At 35.3% G+C, this 22,187-nt stretch overlaps 1 protein-coding gene across 4 annotated transcripts in view; it reads right to left on the reverse strand.

Annotated features, from left to right (window-relative positions):
• Window positions 1-5,331: 5,331 nt before the first annotated feature.
• The window catches only part of BRAF (B-Raf proto-oncogene, serine/threonine kinase), a 57,334-nt gene continuing 40,478 nt past the window's right edge, over window positions 5,332-22,187 (reverse strand). The window contains exons 10-20 of one of the 4 annotated variants that reach the window (XM_087968513.1): window positions 21,413-21,532; window positions 18,800-18,936; window positions 18,375-18,492; window positions 18,110-18,194; window positions 17,178-17,354; window positions 16,324-16,370; window positions 15,506-15,624; window positions 14,879-15,010; window positions 12,827-12,961; window positions 11,244-11,397; window positions 5,332-6,625 (exon numbers count right to left, since the gene is read on the reverse strand). In XM_087968513.1, coding sequence (XP_087824639.1) covers window positions 6,621-6,625; window positions 11,244-11,397; window positions 12,827-12,961; window positions 14,879-15,010; window positions 15,506-15,624; window positions 16,324-16,370; window positions 17,178-17,354; window positions 18,110-18,194; window positions 18,375-18,492; window positions 18,800-18,936; window positions 21,413-21,532 — 1,229 coding nt within the window. In that variant the 3' untranslated portion in view covers window positions 5,332-6,620. Of the gene's footprint in view, window positions 8,123-11,243; window positions 11,398-12,826; window positions 12,962-14,878; window positions 15,011-15,505; window positions 15,625-16,323; window positions 16,371-17,177; window positions 17,355-18,109; window positions 18,195-18,374; window positions 18,493-18,799; window positions 18,937-21,412; window positions 21,533-22,187 lie in introns of all 4 variants that reach the window. The other 3 variants (XM_087968512.1, XM_087968514.1, XM_026695064.2) reach the window with 3 other exon arrangements.

Genomic DNA, 22,187 nt, shown 5'->3' on the forward strand with positions numbered 1-22,187 from the left:
TGCTGGCGCCGCCATCTTTTTGATGAAAAAGTGCTTCCGGTGAGCTTTTCCGGGTAGAAAGCTCACCGAAAGCACTTTTTCATCAAAAAGATGGCGGCGCTGCGCTCGGTGAGCTTTTCTGGGTAGAAAGCCATTTCTACCCGGAAAAGCTCACGAAGCGCTGGCGCTGCCATCTTTTTGATGAAAAAGTGCTTCCGGTGAGGTCACCGGAAGCACTTTTTCATCAAAAAGATGGCGGCGCCCAGCTGATGCCAGTACTGGGCCGCGCCATAAAAAAGGTTGGGGATACCGGGCCACGGCATAAGAAAGGTTGGGGATCACTGAGCTAGAGTATAGTATTCTCCAGACCTCCTTTATTTTTGATCAACATAGTAAGAATTATAGCCCAACATATTTAGAGGGGTAATAGCACATATAACTGCATGAACTATTTCACCCTTCCTCAAAGGTACGCTTAATGTTCTTTCTTTATAAAATGTTTTTTATTTTTCCTACAGTGTTATAAATAATAAGTTTATTATTTCAATTAACTTTGGATATAGTACTGATTTGGGGAGCAAATACTACACAAACACAGTATATTTGGAACATTCCTGAAAAGACCAGTGGCAGTCATGGAGATCCAGTCGCTATTCATTTTATTGAGATTTAAACAGGAGATTTTGCTTTGTGCACAATTTCCTGTATTTCTACCGAAGTTTGAAACTGTAGTGTATTGGGAGTCAAAGTAAATTTGCTGTCCTGTAATATAAGCATCTCAATATTGTGGTCATTTTTTCTTGCTTTTTAAAAGGCACAACCATTTGGCAAATTGTTAAGGAAAATTTCCCAGATTAAACATGAAAGATCCATTATAAAGCAAAATGTATTTACTAACATTTGTGCAAGCATAGACAAGGCTGATACAATACAAAAATAAAGGCAAAATAAATGTTTTGCTGATCATCTAATTCTGCAAATAAAACTTACTGAAACTTCATGAAGAAACCAAGAATAATGCACCAAACATTTTTAGTTATGCCCACAGTTGGAAAATTGAATCAAACTTCAATAAAATAATTCACAATCTACGCACCATCCTGTTCTTTTTGAAAGGCTACTAACCATTTTACAGTTAATCTGAAAATTAATATATAACTTTCAGTTCTATGTGTCACTGAAATATGCAATGTTTTGATGAGGTTTCTTACTACAAATGAGGTGAAATAATGACATTCTAAAGGATAAAAAGCTGCCTGGTTTAGCGTACAGTAACTTTGTGGAAAAACTGGTGCCTTTCTCCTCCATATACAATTGGTGATTAAATGTGAATTATATTTAACAGTACAAATTCCTATCCAATGTGATATGCTTACAAAAGAAATGGAACTCATAGAATAATTAAACCTAGACTAGATTTAATTTCTCTAGTGAAATAAATTTAGATTGAATCCAGAATAAATTCTCTCAGGATCAGCTGTGCAGCATTCTCTCTGAGCGATAGTTCCTCTCTTCCAATGGATCAAAAGTTGCTTAGTCTTAGAATGATGTACTGAATTAATGGTTCAAAAAAGAATACAACGAGATAGAAGATGTGCATGCTTACCTAAACTGTTCGCCTCCTCCAAATCAAAGCAAAAACTGAAACATCGAATTTAAAAAAATAACTAAAAAAACAAAACATGATGAAGTTTCGCAGTGAAAATTGCAGCATAAGACTGGAGAGAAATTTCTTTTACAAAGACTACCAGCTGGATGTTAGGAGTGATAGCTGTCTAGTGTTTTTTGGTGAAGTACTGCCAGAAATAATATCATAATGTTGGAAAGCCTTTAAAATACAGTAAGGATGGTAGTCAGAAACATTAATTCACAACATATTAATCTAAGTATTTTCATAGCCAGTCTAAAAACGGTGCTGGGGCTTTGCTGTTTATGGCGTAAAAACAAAGGTCAGGTGAAGCCTAGGAATGTTATCATTCTATGATTTGTTGTGGAATTTCTCAACTGGATAAGCCTTTGTTGAGGTAAGTGCTGCCCCTGGGATGATTAGCTAATGAACACAATTTCAACACAGCATATTAAGAAAAAAATGAATTCTGGAATGGGTAGCCCTCCATTTTGTTCAGCCACAAGAAAATTTGTATAAGGACATATTCCTATGATCCTTTTGTTTCTTAAGAAATTTTAATTTGGAATTAACGTATTGAATGCAGTTATTCTCATTCAAAAGACCAAGATGATTTCTGTTTTAATGCAATAATGTTAAAATAAATTCTTACTCAGAAATCAGTTTTACTGTTCTTAACTGAACTAATTCTCAGGTTAAGCGTGTTTAGAATGGCATTTCTAATGGCAAATGCTAACAAAGGATTAAAACGATCTTTCAAATGTCAATTGACAGGATATTATAATGAATCTCTTGATTAAAGAATAAGATATAATATTATACTAAAATGATTTTACTGTGTACATTATTTACTGCGCCCAGAAAACAGGATCATATTGTGCTAGAAAATTAGAATTTCGTGTCTGAAGTAGATCTTTCTGGATGGACAATGATTTCTATAGGAGTTTAATTTACCAATCTGACCTAATTGCTTCAAACTACACTCTTTTTAAATGCAGGACCTGAATCATTCCCATATTCCCATTCCAATTTTGTGTTCAATTAGGTTAAGTTCATTCAGTAGAAGATAAACATTGGGGGGGGGAAATCAATGGCTTGCCTTATGCTTAGATGGACAAAATCAAAGCATACCCATGCTTATAACTCCCTGTTATAAGCAATGACTAAATGACTTGCAAGGCAGTATCTAGATTACAGCTCTTACCTTGCATTGGAGTAAACCTAGAATCTGGTTGCACTTCTGGCATGTATGTTTTGGTCAATATGACTGAAGTATTATGCAGAAAATGGTGCATGCTCTATCCGACTCCATTGATACAGCCTCAAACCCTCACAGCTTCAATCTCAAACTGTCTACTGTGGACCTCACCCCATTCTTAAGAGGTCCTTAAAGCGTACCAGCGTGCCTACGGTCCCTGTCTTACTGTCCCCATTTATCTGTATTTACTTCCTTTGGTCATGTTTATGTTCATACCTATACTTGTTATCTTGTACATGTTTGACAAATAAAATTTAAAAAATAAAAATAAAATATGACATGGGCACAATTAATACAGTTGATTTAGTCTTATTCTATCTCATTATAAAGCATCCTAGATTGTCCAATAACTATGAAGGGGATGAACTGCAACTTGGAATTAAGGAGTAAACTGTAAAGAGCATGAATTAATAAATGAAAAGAATGAAAAATAGGTATATTGTTATGTCTTAACAAAAATGGAAATGATATATTTTTGAGTAATCTGTGTGAACTTGTGGAGTTGATAAAGATGGATTTAATTATGAATTAAAGGGACTAGCACCATCTGGGTTATTGAAGATGTATATAAAACACGGATCCATAAATTTGTAATAACTCCAACTTATGTACCAGTGAATACTTGGAACCAAGGGGAACTGGAGGAGAATATATATTTTGGGTAGCATGAATGGAGGGTGAGAGAATATACAAAAGGGACATCCTTTCAGGATATCATAATGAATAAAAATGGTGAATATCTACTTAGAAAAAAATATGTTTTGAATATGAGATTTAAACAAAAATCTAAGATGTAGAAGTCATCTCAGATACCTAGCTAAAACAAGTATCTATGCCAGGGAGCAGCAATATAGTTAGATGCTAGAAATACACGAATGATTTAGTGAAAACAACAAACATAATTTCTTTATTATCTAGTTGTAGATGTTGCCACACAAGAAAGGAAAATCCAAAATTGTACAGACAGAATTTCAGTGAGAATATGGAATGTAAAAAGCATGAACATGGAAAAGCTCAACACAGAGTACACACTAAAATCCTAAGCATCAGTGAGTTAAAATGGACAAGAATTGGATTGCTTTAGTCAAAAGATCTATTTATCACCCAGGCCATGAAAAACAAAGAAGGAAAGCAAAGACAGTACTTGGATATAATGCAGTCAATGACTGAATAATACGAGTTAGTCTTCATAGACAGCCCTTTAATAATAAGATTATTAAACAGTGATGCAGAAAAAGATATTATGGAATTCCTGCTTGAGCAGTGGGTTGGACTAGAAGATGAGAACGTCCCAACTCTATTATTCTGTTAGAACATGCAAGAAAGTTGTGCTATTTATGGTTAGAACACCATAGTTGGCAACAGTGGGGAAAACTAAAGACGCTAATGGCCAAGAAAACTGAAAACAGAAAAATAATTTAGCAGTTTCTGACAGTCCAGTAATTTCTTTGCTGCTAAGACATTCTTCAAGGAACAAAATCCTCTCCTATGTTTAGGGACATAATTGGAGAGAACACAAAGAAATCAAACTGATTGCATTGCTGGCATAAGGAGGTGAATTAGCTCAGCAAAGACATGGCTAGGTGCTGACTACAGAACAAATCACAAACCGTTGCAAGCCAAGATAAAGTGGAAGAATAAAGACAGCCAGATTTGGAAAAATGATTTTGGGCATGTACCTATCATTTTCAAGGAGAATATTAGAAATTGCTTTGAAGTCCTGGACCTCATTGATATAGATCTAGAGGAATTGTGGAGTGAAATAAAGTTACTGAACATGAAAAGAAACTGCCACTCCCACCCCCGGGGAAAAAAAGGAAAAAAGAAAAAAAAGAGGAAGGGAACAAAGAACAAACATTTTTTTTTTAAAAAAAATGAAGTGTCAAAACAAATGGTGGACTTGCCAAGATAAGTCAAAGCCAAGATAAAAATCTCAGGAAACTTAACGAAGAATTTTAGAAAGCTTTTTTAAAAGATAAGGAGTGTTATTGCTATACTTGTAAAGACAATGAAGATGGAAACAAATACAAAAAATAAGAAAAGTTTTTCAAAGGATCTCTGAAATCAGGAGGAAGTTCGGACTCCAAATAGCTACACGTAAAAAATATCAGTGGCAGACAGTAATTTATTTAGAGAAGATCTAACAAGGATGGAAAGAATATACTGGAACCCTGTATAGAAGAGATGTCAACATCCAATATTTTAAAGAAGTTTATGGGAATGACATGGATATGCTACTTGGAGGAAGCAAAACAATTGCTATAAATCCTAGCACCTAAAGATGAAACAAAACACATAAATGCAGGAAAAGATAAGGCTGTAAGTACAGCCAGCCAAACCAACCAACCAACTGAAATGTGATTGGTTTACAGTGCTGCTTCTTTGTTTTTTTGATGCACATAGAATATCTAAAATCAAACCATTTGGGATTCAAGAGTGAAGAGGCATTGATAAATGTTATCTTAAATTTATTCTTTTGGAGCAATAATATAGTCAGTGTAATTAGAATTTTCATGAACTGCTTTTATCCTCTAACCCAACGTTGCATAATTTGATGAAGCAACTAGATTACTTATATTTTTCAGACTTCTTAATGGCATGTAAGCAAAACACGGGTATTTTTATTCATGCCAATATTTAATAACCCCCACAAATCATAAACCATAAACTACTGGACAGCTTTCCTTGGGAAACACAGAATATTTAAGGAGGAGGAGGAAAGAAGTCTGAAAGAATGTTGGTTTTGCCAGCCATCAATCAACAGAATATGAGTGGGCTGAATATTCTTTAGCAAATGATCCACACTGGTCTGTATTGAGTGTTATGGAGCCAAAAATGCTCTTTGTTACCCAGCATGCTATATGTCATCTTGAGCTGTACAAAATAAAAGTAGGATATAAATCTAATAATAAATAAATGTTATTGGGATCTGAGAAAAATTGGCTTCAAAGAGTTTACTACCTTATCATGTTTTCTCTGCATGAATTTAGGACAGCAAAGATTTCTTGTAGTTTTCCTCTCTTCAAAACACAATATACTGTACATGCTTCAACATACTGCATACGATGTTCACTCTTTAGGACAGATTACTGATGGTGGGGGGTGGTGAGGTGGGCTGAAAAGAGAATCTGTATTCTGAAAACTTAAAAATTACTGCAGACCATCATTAGAGTTGTGCTTTACATTTGTAACAAACCTTGTATACTTTTTGCGAGATGACACAAGTTGTTTTAAAAATCTCATTCTGAATAAATGCTTAGGAAGCTTCCTCAAAGCAGACCAATCACTGAAGTGAAAAGGAGTCATTCAAGAAAACATCTATAACTTCCTGCATCACTTCACTTCTTATGCAGAAATGCACCTTCCCTGAAATAATGACAAATAATTTTTCTCACTATCCTGTTAGTGTCTGAATTCACAGTATTTTTTCATTACGTTTCTTGCTCCCATTTCTTGGTTCAAAAATAAAAATAAAATACACTACATAGTGCCTTGACCATGAAGGTAATTTTTTTTTTAAAAAAACCCAAGTTTTATGAACAAAGCTTTACTAAAAAATATTTCATTGGCTTTTTTAGTAACAGATCTGCAGTATTGGAGAATCAAAATGTGATTTCTGAATTTTGACTTTTTCATAGATAATCTAGTTTCATCCATCAGAAACTATACTAGCACAGGGGCTGTTCCAGCCTCCTACAGGGCAGGACAGAGTAATAAGGCTTCTTTTCTTATGAATTTTCTTCCAGTGGCATGCAACTATCCTTTGCCAAAAAAAAAAAGAAAGAAAGAAAATCACCACACCATAGAGAATTCTGCTTACTTCATAATTCATACAGCTTCATAATTCTACTAGACATAACCTAATGTCTGATTTTTGTATCATTTTCTCTTGTTTGGATAACAACAAGAAGTGGAAACCATTTTGCAAATTAGATTTAAGGGCAAGGCATAAAGAGAAAAGCAAAATGCAATCACCAAGGATACAAAATAAGGGTAAGAAAAGAAATTGCATGGGAAAAGGTGAGGATAGGCAAGGTGAGTAGTGTTGATCCAGCAAGTACCATTTGTATAGAAAAACAACAACAAAAGAAACAGCAAACTGCCATTAAAGCCAATTTGCTGCATTTTCTCTCTCTCTCATGCACACAATGTTCATTCACAGTTTGCTGAGTTAACATGATTAAAAGTTCTGCTTTTTTTTAAAAAAAAGTACCAAAGCACATTTTTTTGGAATGTCTAATTTTTGGGAAGGTTGTGGCTGGGTTTCATTTTTGAAATGTATTCAATTCAACCTGAGAATGTCTGCTTATGAAACGTTAGGTACCTGTCACTACCTTGTACCCTTTAAAATAGGTACACTTGTTATTCATAGTCTGTATTAGACTTTCTGGGCATCCCCAAAAAGTTCAACACACATAACATAGATTCAGATTTGCAATACAAAATGAAAAGAAGCCACGCGTGTTGAGCTTTGCTACAGTTTTGTAAAAACATTTGTTGCTGGACCGACAAAAAAATAGCTCCTAACCCGTTCCAAAAGTATACAAAAAGGAAAAGATGTGGAAAAGGATGGCTCTGAATAGGAGGTTAAAGCAATTCTGGAAAGTGCAGAATCGCCTTTCCTTTTCAAATGACTCTGACTGACTCTTCTGAATTTTCATTTTGTGAAATCAAAAGAGCTAAGTTCAATTGAAAAGGAAACACCGCACTTATTTTGTTGATCAGTAAGCACACCAGGAAGGAAAAACACACACAAAATAAAATCAAACCAAAGGATGATTGTTTTGATTAGCTCTGTCTCATCAGACGTTCAGCCTCTGATGAATCGTAGTTAGAGGGAGAAAGCCGGCCAGCAGATCATTCCAAGCCTATGATGCAGAAGGAGTTCCAACTTCATCATGCCACAGCACCAGAAAGTCAAAGCGCAGCCCTCCCTCTTTCCTGGGAATGATGCCAACGGTACAGGCAGCCACTAGAGATCTTCAAATGCACATGACTTTTGTTGGAGCGGGACACAGAGGCAGCGGAAAGCACTTGTCCCAAACAAGAGCTTTTCCCTTCCACCCAAGGTTGGATTGGGAGCTCCCTTCTGATCTGATCTAAGTGTACAGATCTATAGTTTTTCTAAACTGCAGTGTTTAGAGGAGCACAAGCGAGTCTGAATATTCTAAAAAGAAATGGTTGGAACACAAGACTTTAAAAATAAGAGTGGATTTGCTGCCAGTGATGCTGTGGCTACTTGAACGCTGCAAATTCGCCTGTAGAGGGAGGATAAGAATCAAGTTTTAAAAGTTAGGTTTAATTCATCAGGAAGACAGAAACTTTATCCAGTATAAATTTGATGCCATACACCAGACATCTTGTTAGGGAGAAATGAAACTGTTAATAGTTAATTGTGCCAAAGGATCTTTTGGACTTATGGAATAAAAGCATACTCAAATAAAATCTTTTTAAAAATCAGTAAAATAAGCCTGGCCCATTTTACAAGAGTTTGTAAAAGAGGTTCTATTAATCAATTTGCAAGCAAACAATGTTAACCTATATATTTCTACGATTCCTATTCATGTGTTTTTAGCTTACAAAGTTAGGGGATTTAACATAATGGTAACTGAAGCCTAAAGCCCAAATATTAAAAGGAATAGTAGGAGCTCTCTAAAGTCCCAACATTTTGGTCAGTAATTTAGGAGTCAGAAAATAGATGGAATATCCCTTCATCTATATTTATGCAAACTTAGAAAGTGCACCTTTAATAGCTTGATTCCAGAATGGCAGTTACCTATTAGCATAAATGTAAATAGTTTGCAATGTTACTAGTCCATTAATAATACAAAAACACAAGAATGCTTTACATATACATGCTACTTTTTAGTTTATTACATGACTCCCTACTGCCATTTATCTTAAAAAAAGATAAATGTTCATAAGTAGATTTTGAATTTATTGCGTTAATAAGGAGCAAATAATATGGAACAAATAACATTTATGGTCTCCTACCCATTTCCACTGTATTTTTTCAGTCATCTTGAGTCTGGATAAAGGCTTATGGTTAACAATTAATTTATATTAATAATTTTGTTCCTGCTGCTCTTCTAAATTAACAATTCTGAATGGTGATAGGAAATGGTAACGGCAAGGTTGCAGAACAAAAAGCTTCATATTTCATCTAGTCATATAAGCGTGGCATGCAGTGTGTTCAGTTCCTCCTCTCAAAGCACGAGGGCCATTTCAAGTCATATTAAAAGCCATTTTGGTTTCAGATTCAAGAATAGAATATTTGAGAGTTTAATTTTATGGTTGTTCACAGATAATCAGACCACTGTATTCTGATATTTCCTGAACTATACAAGAAACAGTTTCTTAGAAACTCCTTCGGTTATCTAATGGTGTCCTACAGTAAGAATAACTTAACCCAATATTACCAAAATTTTGTACATCCTGTTCACTAAGCAGGCATAGGAAACTGCCCTGGAATCAAAAACTGCCAATACTTCAATACACATTTCTTAGGCGATATAAGAAAATGAAGAGCAACGTAAATTTAATATATGTTCTGTAAAATGTCATGAAAAAAAAAAGTTGGGTGACTGTTGCATGATTAGAAGCAGCCAAAATGTTGAGATACCAGACCTCTTGCTATTAAGTCCCAACAACTTCTTATAAACATACCAAGTTTCTTTCCTTTTATTCTTTGCTTAATTGCAATTGCACTTAACTGTTGTTTTGAACTTTCACTGTTCAATGTTGCTAAAGTATAAAGGTTTGCAACTGCCGAGAAAGATGATTTGCCACTTTAACTTTCTTTTATAAATTAAATAGATCCAACAAGGAAGGAACATGCTAGTGCATGCCATCGGTAATCCCAACCAGGTCATATAAGCTTTATTCTGCTATAGGATTTTTTAAAAAACAACCTTAAGCAACTTTTTACTACTATCTCAAACCAACCACATACAAAATAGAAGAAAGGGACAGAAAGGGGCATCAGGTCAGCAAATGTCTTAGACAGATGGCTCCAAGTCTAAGTGGCCATTTAATATGCCACAGAGGGCTGCCTACTATGGAAGACTTTCCCTCCTCCTAGCAAGCATGATGAGAAATCAACACTATTTTATTAGCACAAGGTCTACCTATCTCCCAGTCTCAGAGTAATGCTCACCTTATCCAAACCCCAGATTTTTTAGGATTGCAACTCTCAGAAATCCTAGCCAACATGATCACTGCTATATTATGTTGGAAAACCAAATGCTTCTGCTCGACAGAAAAAAAATAAGGCAGCTCTTAAGAGATATAGGAAGGTACCGAATTCTTTGTCATGAACAATAAAGTACAGCAAATATCAATCCACCTGGAACCTTTCTCAGTTTTCCTATCTCCAAGATTTATCCTGGAGATCTTAAGGGGGCACAAAATTAAGAAAGACAGATCTAGACAAAAAGTTCAATGCTGAAAATAATAAGGGTTATTATTTAAGCCAAGGGCAATGTAACAATGGCAATATGAGGGTTTACTTTTGGAGATAGATATTCCAGCACAAAATATCATTTAAAAAAAAAAAAAAAGGTGGGGAGGAGAAAAAAATGAAATAATTCTGTCCAAGAAATCGTGAATTACAATTTGCTTTACTGGAGATCTGAACTTAACTGGATAAATTCCATACAAAAGCATGAAACATTTTCTCCACAGAAAGGAGATTTCAGAGGAAACATTAACACACAAAATATTGAGCAGCAACAGCAAAGCCATTGACTTTTGAGAGAAAACTGGTGGTAAAGCTTTTGTATCCCACCTTTAAACAACTTTTAAAGTTTACTATTCTGCTTTTACAAGACTATTTTACCCCATTATGGGCATCATTGTTTTAATAAATAGCAGCCATTTCAACACACTTGTAGAGACAAAAACAAGACATATTTCTCTTTCTGCTTTTTAAAGCCCCTTTCAAGTATTTTAGCCTCATGATGCTCTACACTCTTTTATCTTACCGTTTTTTGCATTGCCATCAATATTGCTGATCTAAAATTGTTGCCATCGAATGACAAAATACTTTTAAGATGCAAACACAAAATTCTACTTAGAATCAAATTGAACTACAACAATGAAGCAAACAAAAAAGAAACATTTCACCTATAACCCAAACACAAATAGATACATATTAGTTTCTGAGAATCATTTTACTGAAGAGGCATTCATGAGCTTGTCTAGGATGGCAATTCTGAGGACCCTCTGTTGCCAGCAACAGATAGCTAATCTGAGCAAATTTAGCAAGCCCGGGATTAGATAAGCCCCTAGTCAGACAGTCTATCTTTGTCAATGATTTTAAATTGCTTAATGAAATTAGAAATCAATTCTCAATTTGTTTTCAGTTTACCAAAAACCCACCGTATCCCCCTGCCTGGATAGGTGTTTTTGGAGACGTGCAAGCATATAAGCTAAAATCTTCTGTTTGGAAACCAGCCCGGTTCAAGGAGGGTTCAGATGCGCTGCGGTGTATTTTTGGCAATGACCGGGCCAGAAGCTCAATAGAGGCAAGGATCTGAAAACAAAGGAAAACCTAGAATTACTTATATGGACACAATGTTCACAAATAATATTTAAAGTTGCAATCTGTTAGATGTACTGTATTTAATGAATCTTGTCAAATTTAATAAACAGAGAAGTTGCCATTTTAAGAATTAACTCCATTCTCCTACAAACATGATGGAGGTAATACGGCTAATTACCATATTTTTCGCACTATAAGATGCACCTAGGTTTAGAGGAGGAAAACAAGAAAAAAAAATATCAGGCAAAGCCTGAGAGGACCACAGATAGGTGTCCTCTCATGTGCCAGGTCTGCCTATTGACCCCTGCAAAAGAGACAGAAGAGGTGGAGTTCAGCAGTGTAAAAGGACCCCGTTGCCATGGTCCAGCTTCTTTCATCAAAGGACCAACACCAACACACAGATATTTCCACCCACTTTTTTTGGGGGGGGAGTGCATCTTATGGAGTGAAAAATATGATACTTTACTGCCTCTTTTCAATTAAAATCAAAGTCTTTTGAGACAGTGTACTGCCTAAAGCACAACTGGAATGCTACAAAGGCAAAACCCAAGGGAAGCACTAAAACCATTTAAAAGCTCATTCCAAATAACCTTGAAATTGTAACTGCTGCTTTTACAAGAATTTCAAGCACAAACATTTCACAGACTAAACTATAGTGGGGAATCCTCCCTCAGTCTCCTCTCCTGATGTCAGAAAGGCAAGGCATGAGTTGGAAGGTGCTATATTTTGCTGAAAATCTTGACTGAAAAAAAAAGGGGGGGCAGTTAAATTATTTAAATCTGATTGTTTTCTTCCTAACTCTGCAGGATTTCCAGTAAAATCTGAAAGATTCTAACCTGTGGTTTTTCACTTTGGGATTGATTGTCAAAATATCTGGATAAGAAACATACATTTTCAGAGTGGAGACAGATTTATTTATCAAAGCAGCCTCTTCTAAATAGAACAACACTTTAACTATCAAGGAGGGATTAGTCGAAGATTAAAGTCAAACCTTGGTTCCATTATCATGGAACCTCATACTTCACCATCACTGGACTAAAACTAGCCCTGTAACAATAGAATTATTTAAACTAGAAAGCCCTACCTCTATATATGTCTGTTACACCATTTTGTTTATGGGCCTAAGATTTCAAAGATTAGACTATTCTTGACTGGAGTTGCTGTGAGATGCAGAGGTAAATATGTATCTGATGTGCATACTCTAGGATGTAAGTATGAAGGCTCTCCTATTAGTATCATAGACAAAAGGGGTATGAGGTTGACATTTCAGTTGAGAAGAAAGTCTAGATAATGTGTGCCTGCTATTATCTTCTAACAGGCCAACCTAACTGGATGAAATCCAGCTGCATTGTCAACTTGCTCTTGTAATGCTCTTGTGCTACTGTTGCTAAATGCTAACTCAAATATGAGAAATTTTTACCTGGGGGAAGAGAGGCCTTTCATCTCTTTTTTTTTTCAAGCATTCTGCCATTAGTCTCTTCATGGCTTTGGGACAATTGCTTCGCACTCTGCTGAGATCCGGAGAAAGATAACCTCGTCCCACCATAAATATAATCTTTGTAGAAAGGAAGAGAGAGTGAAAAAGGGGAAACTAAATTTCATCTATTGTGATTTTTTTAAATAAAATATGGCTGCTTAATGCTTTGGATTTAAAAATCTCAAAAAAAAGTGCTTCAGAATGCATGGGACTGTGAGTTTGGCACCAAACTGTAACATCTTAAAGCAACTGCATCTTTTCCTGGGAAGTCTGTGTTGCTACATGTTGCAAAGCACTTTTCAGACACTGAATGTAAATGCTGCACAAACTTAATACTTTTAGGTATATTTCAAAAGTTTAATAGAACCCATTTAGTTCTTTTCCACACTGGAAGGTAAAAACATGTCTGTCAATTTTAGTTTTGCATCCATTGCATAATTCCCAAAGTGGCATTTGTATTAAATACATTGGTCCAATATCTCAATAATTCTAAATAAGCAAAGATAGACACCACATTAACCTATGCCTTCTCTACAGCAAGTACAATAATTGAAACAGGAAGGACCATTTAGGCAGTCAATACCCACCACCATTCACTACAGCACTCAGAAAAAATTACCAAATGTTACTAAGTCTCAAAATTATTGTTACAAATTAGGTGCCTACTTGGTACTATTACACAAAAGAAATACACTGTACTATATGTCAGCAACACTGGGATTCACATTTACTTAAAGCAAAATCTAACTTGAGCATACTCACTTGACTTTCAAGGTCTTATTTAAAAAGCAGGTAGCATGCCCAACATTGCTAATTATTTTGGAAATCTTCTCAATTTCAAAGACCATCATTTGGAATAGGATGGAAGTTGCTACTGTTACAAGTAAGCCACATTTCTTTCTCCTGGCACACTGAATTAATTGCTCTGTTCATTAAATCGGGAGATCATGTTGTTCGATTATCATACACTCAAAAGAAATCTACAATTCAGATTCCCCAGACCTCAGGATGACTGAAGTGTCCCAAGAACCAAGATCTCAATGCAAAAATATATTAAAAATCAATACTCCTTTTTTTTTATCAGCCTTCTGCAACTTGATACCAGATTCCAGCTAAAAATACTGAAGTTTTGGCTAACATATCTAGAAGGTACTAGTTGGGGATTTCATTTTTTGGTAACAGGATTACAGAGTTGCCTTAGTTATATTCAACTCTTATCCTTTTTCCCCAGAATATTTAAAAACTATTCTATTTTCTTTAAGTAGCCTTGAAACCTGTATATGTCTGAATAACCCAGATAATGTTACATAATTAACTATCGTGCCGATTCTCGAATGAAGAAAAAGTTCACTGAAAGTTTTCAAATAATTGCAATTTATCACATTATTTTGTACAAATGACATACTGATCTCTGAATGTAGATATTTAAGTCACCTAACATACCAGCAGATTACGCCACGCCTAAAAAAAAGTCCACCTCAAACTAAAAGCAGTGAAATATGTACAAGACAACATTGCAAAGGTTGAAATAATCTGTCAGTACCACAGTACTACAATATGAAAGGATGGGTACCAGTAATCCTCAATTTAAATAAACCATCTGTTTAGTATTCAAAGTTACAACAGCACTGAAAAAAAATACTTATGACCAATCCTCATACTTATCATGGTTGCAGCATCCCCAGAGTCATGTAATGAAAATTCAGGTGCTTGACAACCAGCATGTATTTATGATGATTGCAGCATTCTGGAGTCATGTGATCACCATTTGCAACCTTCCCAGGTGGCTTCCAACAAACAAAGTGAATGGGGAAGCTGGATTTGTTTAATGATCATATGATTTAATTAACCACTATGGCAAAAAAAGGTTGTAAAATTGGGCATATTCATTTAATAATCAACTTGCTTAGCAACAAAAATTCTGGGTCTAACTGTGGTCATAAGTCGAGAACTTCCTATAACTTAGAAATAACACCTTTCCCAACCCCAACTTACCTGGTCCCTATTGTTGATGTTGGAATATGGCAACTGCCCAGTCATCAGTTCATAAAGGACAATTCCAAATGCATACACATCTGATTGAAAGCTATATGGATTTTTATCTTGCATTCTAATAACCTCAGGTGCCTATGACATAGAAAACAAACTGCTTTAATCTGTTGCAATCGCAGGCTTTATCTATATATCTCAGATCCTCAAACATGAAGTTAGTATCTAAAAAGATAAATAAAAGGATAAATAAAAGCTATATATTTATCCTCACTGAATCCTCATTAATAGAAATTAAGTAATTTCTAAGCAGATACTGAGTTGGTCAAATTGTATGCAATACAGTCATGACCTCCTTGTAATGATTATGGTAGTTGATAGTCTTTCACTGACATTAAGGGGATTGATATTATGGGAAAAAACATAAGACAACTTGAGTAGTGATTGCATTCAAACGTTCAATGAGAGGACAAAGTCTTGGAATGAAAGCAAAAGGTTTCCAACCATTCCATCTGGGGTGATATTCTGCTACACATTTATTTCCATCCTAAAGATATTGGAAATGTTCCTTTCTCTGCAAAAGGCATTAGTGAAATTTTGGTGAACAATTTGGAAAAGACTCCCTTCACCTACCATCCATAGAATAGATCCAGACAACTGTTCAAACTGGTGGGATCCACTCCATCGTGACTTCACTGTTGCTAGACCAAAATCACCTATTTTTACCGTGAGGTCTTCATGAAGAAATATATCTGACAGGAAATGTAAAGGAAAAAAAAAAAACTAAGCAGGATCTGACCTGGCTAGCAGTTGGATGGGAGGCCACCAGGAATTGAAGTTTTATAGAAAAGATGGGGAAAAAAACCCATCCTGAAAAAAGACGACAACAAATCACTTCAATATTGTTACCAATGAATAAATGGCTATGGCTATGAAATCAACCAGCATTAAGCTTTCCTACGATAAACGTTTTAGTTTTAAAATCATGTTTCAGGCCATATGATATACCGATATACAGCTAAGAGGGCTTTTAGATTGCATTTCTAACATTGGTTAGTGATGATAAATTAAAGCAATGTGGTTACAAAATGGACGTCCATGCAGACACTGAGACTCCAAAGCTTCTGAAAGTTTCATACAGATCCCATATTTGTATGAGAGATAGCTGATTTTATATAATGAAATATATAAACTTGATTTAGGATAGATACGCCATTCACACTCTTTCCAAGACATATATGAATCTGGATGTCCATCTCCAAACATATTTAGATGTACAATAATTAGTTAAGCACAGAATATATATTTGCTTTCTTTAATAATTAAGGTTGACCCTACTCCAATATCTACATATGAATCTTCAACTGACCCCAACTATTACTTTCCCCCTTCTTTTACTCACTCTGAAAATAGGAAGGAGAATGATAAAAGTTAGTGTTTTTAAAGGATACTATTACTTTTGAGGTCTCTGTGGATGATAGACTTGGCATGCAAGTAACTGCAAAGTAACAAAACAGGCAGTGAATTGATCATGCCACTTACTTAAGGAATTATCAAAAAGCCAGGTGAAATTAAGTCGTAATATAGATAATTTGTTACAGCGAAGTAATCAGCACCTTCCACTCCTCACAATTTCAGACTTGGATTGTAATCCTATGTATATTTACCATGAACATATTTTGTGCTTTTTCTACAAACTCCTTTTGGAAGGAAGAACCTACAACTTGGATTAAGTTACAAAAGGTTGCCATATACACACTTCTACTCAACTAATACAATACTGCTTTTATCATGTGAAATTAGGATTTAAATTCCTATTGCCATTAGAAAACCTTTGGTATGTTTAACAATGAATAAAATTTAGACTCTGTTCTATACTTGCTTTTTATGAAGCCTAACCAATGTTGCCTACTTCAAAATTTCATTAATCCCCGTATAAGCTATTTGACTTGTCACAGCAATTCTCGCTAAAAGATAAAATTTATAGTTTTAGTTGTTTCTATATGTCTCTTATGTTGTATGAATTTTTATTTATCATCTATTTGGTCTTTGACCATCTAGCAATCAATCAACATATTGCACATATTAAAACTCTCAAGCACTTGTGTTTGTGTTCTATATTTATAGATCAATTTCCTTAAACTCAGCAATAATTTGAAAAATCAACATATTTGATTGTTTTTATATCATCTTGAACAAATATAATCTTCACTGGTCCATTGAAACGTCCTATGAATTATTTCAGTATAGAGAACTAGTTCAGGTTTCCTGGTCCATATTGCTCAGCAAATCATACCCAACTTACTCCATTCCTTGTGCTGTCTGGCGTGCAATATCAATCAGCTTGATCATTTCAAATTTAGTCTCAATGATGTGTAGATGGTGATAAAGACTGGACCCTTCACACCACTGCGTAACTATAGCCAGCTGTGGCTTTGTTGAATAACCCATGAAAAGTAATATATTCACATGTCGTGTTTTCCTATGGTGTTGGAAAAAAGGAAAACTTAAAATTACTTGGGGGGAATCCAGCAATAACATGCTATTTCTAGAGATTAAAACTTTACATCAGTGCTCACTTAAATATCAAATCAGATACAGTCTAACATTTTAGTCTTCATTAGACCGAATTAGATGCCACTAGAATGCCAGCAAACAAAGTATGGAAGAATAAAACTCTCCTACCGGTGGTTATAGAACTCTACCACTGTTGTTTTCAATGGTTTTCATTTCTGGGCATACTTGATCTGTTTTTCATTGTTCCTTGCTTTTAAAAGGTCACCACCCAAAAACCCATTTTTTCTTGTTCTAAGTAGCCCTGTTTTTACAAAGTACCTCAGTAATCGCCCCCTCAATTCACTGTTAAAAAAAAGTGATGGACCAGAAGGACAAGATCCATTATTAGTGAGTACATGTATGGAGCAATTGGGCAGGAAAGGCAGAGGTCATTTCTGATTAAGAGCTGTGGTGCCTCAGAGGTTAGAATGCAGTACTGCAGGCCAGTGGTTTGATTCTGAATGGCTCAAGCTTGACTCAGCCTTCCATCCTTCCAAGATGGGTAAAATGAGGACCCAGACCGTTGGGGGCAATATGCTGACTCTGTAAACCGCTTAAAGAGGGCTGTAATGCACTGTGAATCACTATATAAGTCTAAGTGCTATTGCTATTATCTAAATGAATTCTTAAGTTAGTGGTTTTTCTGGTTGTGTCATCTGTATTTAATTAATATAATCTTACCTGAGAACTCCTACTTCATTTTTAAAAGCCTGTAGCTGCTGAGGGGTGGGAGCCGTAACATTCAACATTTTCACTGCAACATCACCTTAAAAAAGAATTTCAAAAAGTGAACTATGGATATTTTGCTCAAAAATTAAAGTGAGTTAAGCATGCCACTTATAAAATGACTAAGTGTTTAGCATATAAGAGGGCAATACTGACTGTCCCATAAAATCTCATTATACACACACGTTAATGAAAAATAGTTGCTGTGGTAGTTACATACCATGCCATTTCCCTTTATAGACTGTCCCAAATGAACCGGAGCCTATCCTTTGTCCAACTGTGATCTGGCCATCTGGTATCTCCCAGTCATCACTTGAATCTCTTCGACCTAGGGTTTTCTGCAAGAAAAGCACATTTATAGTTCCATAAATCTTTTTAGTAAAAATTGTATCCATGGTGAATGTGAAATGGCCTTACCTTTACGTTTTTTAAAAGCCCCAATTAGCCCAAACCCATTTTATAAACATAGCACACTATGTTATATGACATCAAGATTTGAACATTTCAGGCGAATCTGCATACACAAAGAAGGAAAGGCTGTGGGCCCACTTTGATCTCCTATCCATACTTAAAGAGATCAAGAAACTTGGCTTACATGGTGAATCTCAAATGGGTGGTAGTTCAATAAGCTAATTTTGTCCTTACCATTCTAGTTCGGTCTTCAGAAGATGACGAGGACTTCCTCTCTCTCTGAGGCCCTGGGGATTTCTGTAATGCTTTCACATTAGTGAGAGATCCAGGTAAAGATGCAGGTGGTGTGGCAGACAATCCTGTAGTTGAGCCTATATTTGTAATTAAAGGTCAAAAAACAGCTCCAGGTTTTTAAGATACATTGACTTAATTAGCAAACAGTAATTGCAAAGGTTGTGTATAAGATGCAGTATTTTTAAACACAACAGACAATTAAGTGTAAGGATTAAGACTTGCAAACCAGGTGCATTTAATAAATATTACAGGGTGCAATTCTAGTTCAATTTAATTATAAAACTTTTGCCAAAAGATGGAGTTAGAATGTGACTTTAATTCATAAAAAGGGAAAGAACTAATTTGCACCGTATAGAGTTTTCAGAGGTTGCTGAATTATAGATACTGGATTCAGTATCTTTTTATAATTTAGCCACTTCTGAAAACTGTATAGTTCTTTACACTGTTTTTAAAGGGTTCTTACTTGTTATATTACTTTGCTTTTTCCTGAGCCTTGTTTTTATTTATTTCCTTGTTTAAAGTATTATAAACTCCAAAGAGGTATATATAATAAGCTAGGTGTATTAAAAGAAAATAATGTAAATTTTAAGACAACAGTGAAGAGATATTTTTGGTGGCTCCTATTGAAGGAGCTAAGTAGATCTCCTAAAACCTCAGACCTCTCTCTTATGCTTTTGACTGAACATTTGGAAAGCGATTTTTCACTGGTTTCCTCTCCTTTCCTTTTTCATCTTCTTTTAGCTTATTTTCCAAATGTCTATGTAGCAAAAAGGGAATTTTCTTTCGCCCCAGATATTTTCAGATTTCAAGAATATATCCTGCAATGCTTGTACAGATGTTAATTTGCATGTGTGTGCTTTTTATAATTGTAAAACAGGGTTTAGTGAAATTTAAAGCTTTAAAGGAATTGTAGGGAAGAAGAATTATCTTTCTCCTTTCCAAATCATTTAAGCTGGCAGTAGAACACAAGCTTAGTTTCCTAAGCAGCCATACTGATATTTCATGGAGAAAAGGATATAAATGTTGGAATAAGATACAGTACAGGTTTATCTATGCCACTTTTCCTCAAATGAGCATCTTCCAGATGTGCAGAAAGCATAACTACCAACATTTCTGGACAGTAGTGTTGGACCACACTTTTTGGAAATTCTTGGATACAGCTTCAATAAATCTGAAAGATGCTGTGTTAATAAAGTCATAGTCAAATGCTAAAACCAGTAAATAAAGACTACAGTAGCTGAAATCTGTTTATATTAATTTATTAAACAAAGCTGTATCTTTTCCAACAATATAAACCAGAAACATTTTAATCTATGACAAAACAAGAAAGTATGCTTACATAATGCCTGTTCTTGGTTTAATTGTGTAAGCTGGTTTGTTCTAAAAGGTATTTATTTATTTTTAATTATATAACTTATAAGGTGAATAGTTTCCTAGGAAATAAATTGTATAAATTGAAGAACTACATTTACAAGTCTTTCTTTGTACAAATTGTACTGCAGTGATGTATTGCAGTGAATCTTTGTATCAACATTTTATGCTTCAGTTTAATTTCTGGGCTATAATTCAGTCAAAGGGGGGGAAATTGTTTCTGTATCTAATTCCAATCCTGAATTGTGGTTCTGGTGTTTTGCCCAGAAGAAAATATTTTTTGTATCAATAATCTCAGGAAAAGTGGAATATTACTATATTTTAGTTCTCAAAGTGATCTTGACTTTAGCTGAACCATACTACACAATAATATATATCCTTTTAATTTACAGATTAGTCACAGCAGCAATATATATAATTGAGGTAAATCATATTCCAGATAATTAACAAAATTGCTAGCAGAATCATTAGCTCTGCAACAGATTTCTGAAAAACAGTGTTAAATAGGATTTTGCTCAAGCATTAAGTTAAAACTGACAGACAAGAAAATCAGGAATGTCAATCTACTCCAAAATCCTGAAAAGCCTCAAGATCATACACAACAGTATGGTCCTGCTGGAATCCAGGCAGAGTTGTCAACTTCTGCACTGAAGTTCACTTCAGGATCTATGAATTAATTGGTTGGAGGGCCAGCAAAATGGCATAAGTTTTATCTTACAAAATAAAGAAAGCTGGCCAATTTGATCCCCCCATTTTGCATCGGTTGGCAACCCTACTTCAGAAAAATCTGAATAAAGTTTTGCACAGATGTTAATTATCTGTAGGACTTGTCCTGTCCTTGTTTTTCATACTGTAACTCGAGACTTTGTAAAACAAGCAATACTTCGAAAGAAGATAGTCCAAAAAACCTTATCTCTATAACGTAATGCTCCAGCAGCTTTATGACAGATGTCCAACACAGAATAATTTGTGAGTTAAGAGTGAGTGACTATTAAGTGGAAAAAAGCACATTCAAAGCATTCCAGCCAGGCTAAGCCAAAAAATAAATAAAAAAATAAAAATGATAATGTTTTGATAAACTCACACACTTACATACACACGCTGTGAGGGTGAGGCACAAACAGCATCTGTGGTTTTATTTAGTTTGATTTGGGTGAAAATGAGAAAGAAGAGCCCAACTACCTCTGAACACTGGGCCAGGCTCAAAATCAAACACTATCTCACTGGGGACAGAATGGAGGAGGGGACTGGGAGTCCGGGATTGGTATTTCCGAAGGCAGCGCATCAGCTGGTTCATAGGGGCTGTTAGAGAGAAAGAGACGGGCAGGCAGAGACAGGAAGACAGACACACAGAAGAAATGAAAGTCATGGGACATAACTGAGGTGCTTAAGACTTCTATGCACAGACTGCTTATGATTTTGCAGGGCAGAAACTTGTGATTCCATTTCAAAAACAAAATACAGCATATTATTCAAAAGGCTGGGAATCGGTAAGCCCCAGAGAGAGCCTATTGACCAGAATTTAAAATGACATACTAGTACACAACACTTAAATGTTGGACAGAATGGGCAAAACAGTTCCAAAAGCCACAGCTCCCTAGACATATGCAATTATCAAATGGGCAATGTAATGGGCAGCATTCATGGCTTGAAGTCATACCTGTAGTCTCAGATTTGCAAAGTAGTAGCCAGTTTGTTAGATGTAACTGGGAAAGGAGGGGAGGGAGAAGAAACAAATCCTGACTAAAAACTGAGTCTCTCCTAAATGTTGTAGTGAAGGCATAGGTTGCAAATGTTTTAAAAAGAAAGAAAACAAACAAACAAATGTCATGGAAAGCCAAAGGGTCAGCTGATTAAGGAGACATGCTTTCCTGTACTGCATGGTACAGCCTGCACCATATATTCAAATGATAGTAGCCAAGTCAAAGCATTAAATGAAGCTTATCCTGAACAGGAT

This window comes from Notechis scutatus, chromosome 6 (genome assembly GCF_049901735.1).
Source record: "Notechis scutatus isolate UNSWTSFEM ecotype Mainland chromosome 6, rNotScu1.2, whole genome shotgun sequence".
Taxonomy (NCBI): domain Eukaryota; kingdom Metazoa; phylum Chordata; class Lepidosauria; order Squamata; family Elapidae; genus Notechis; species Notechis scutatus.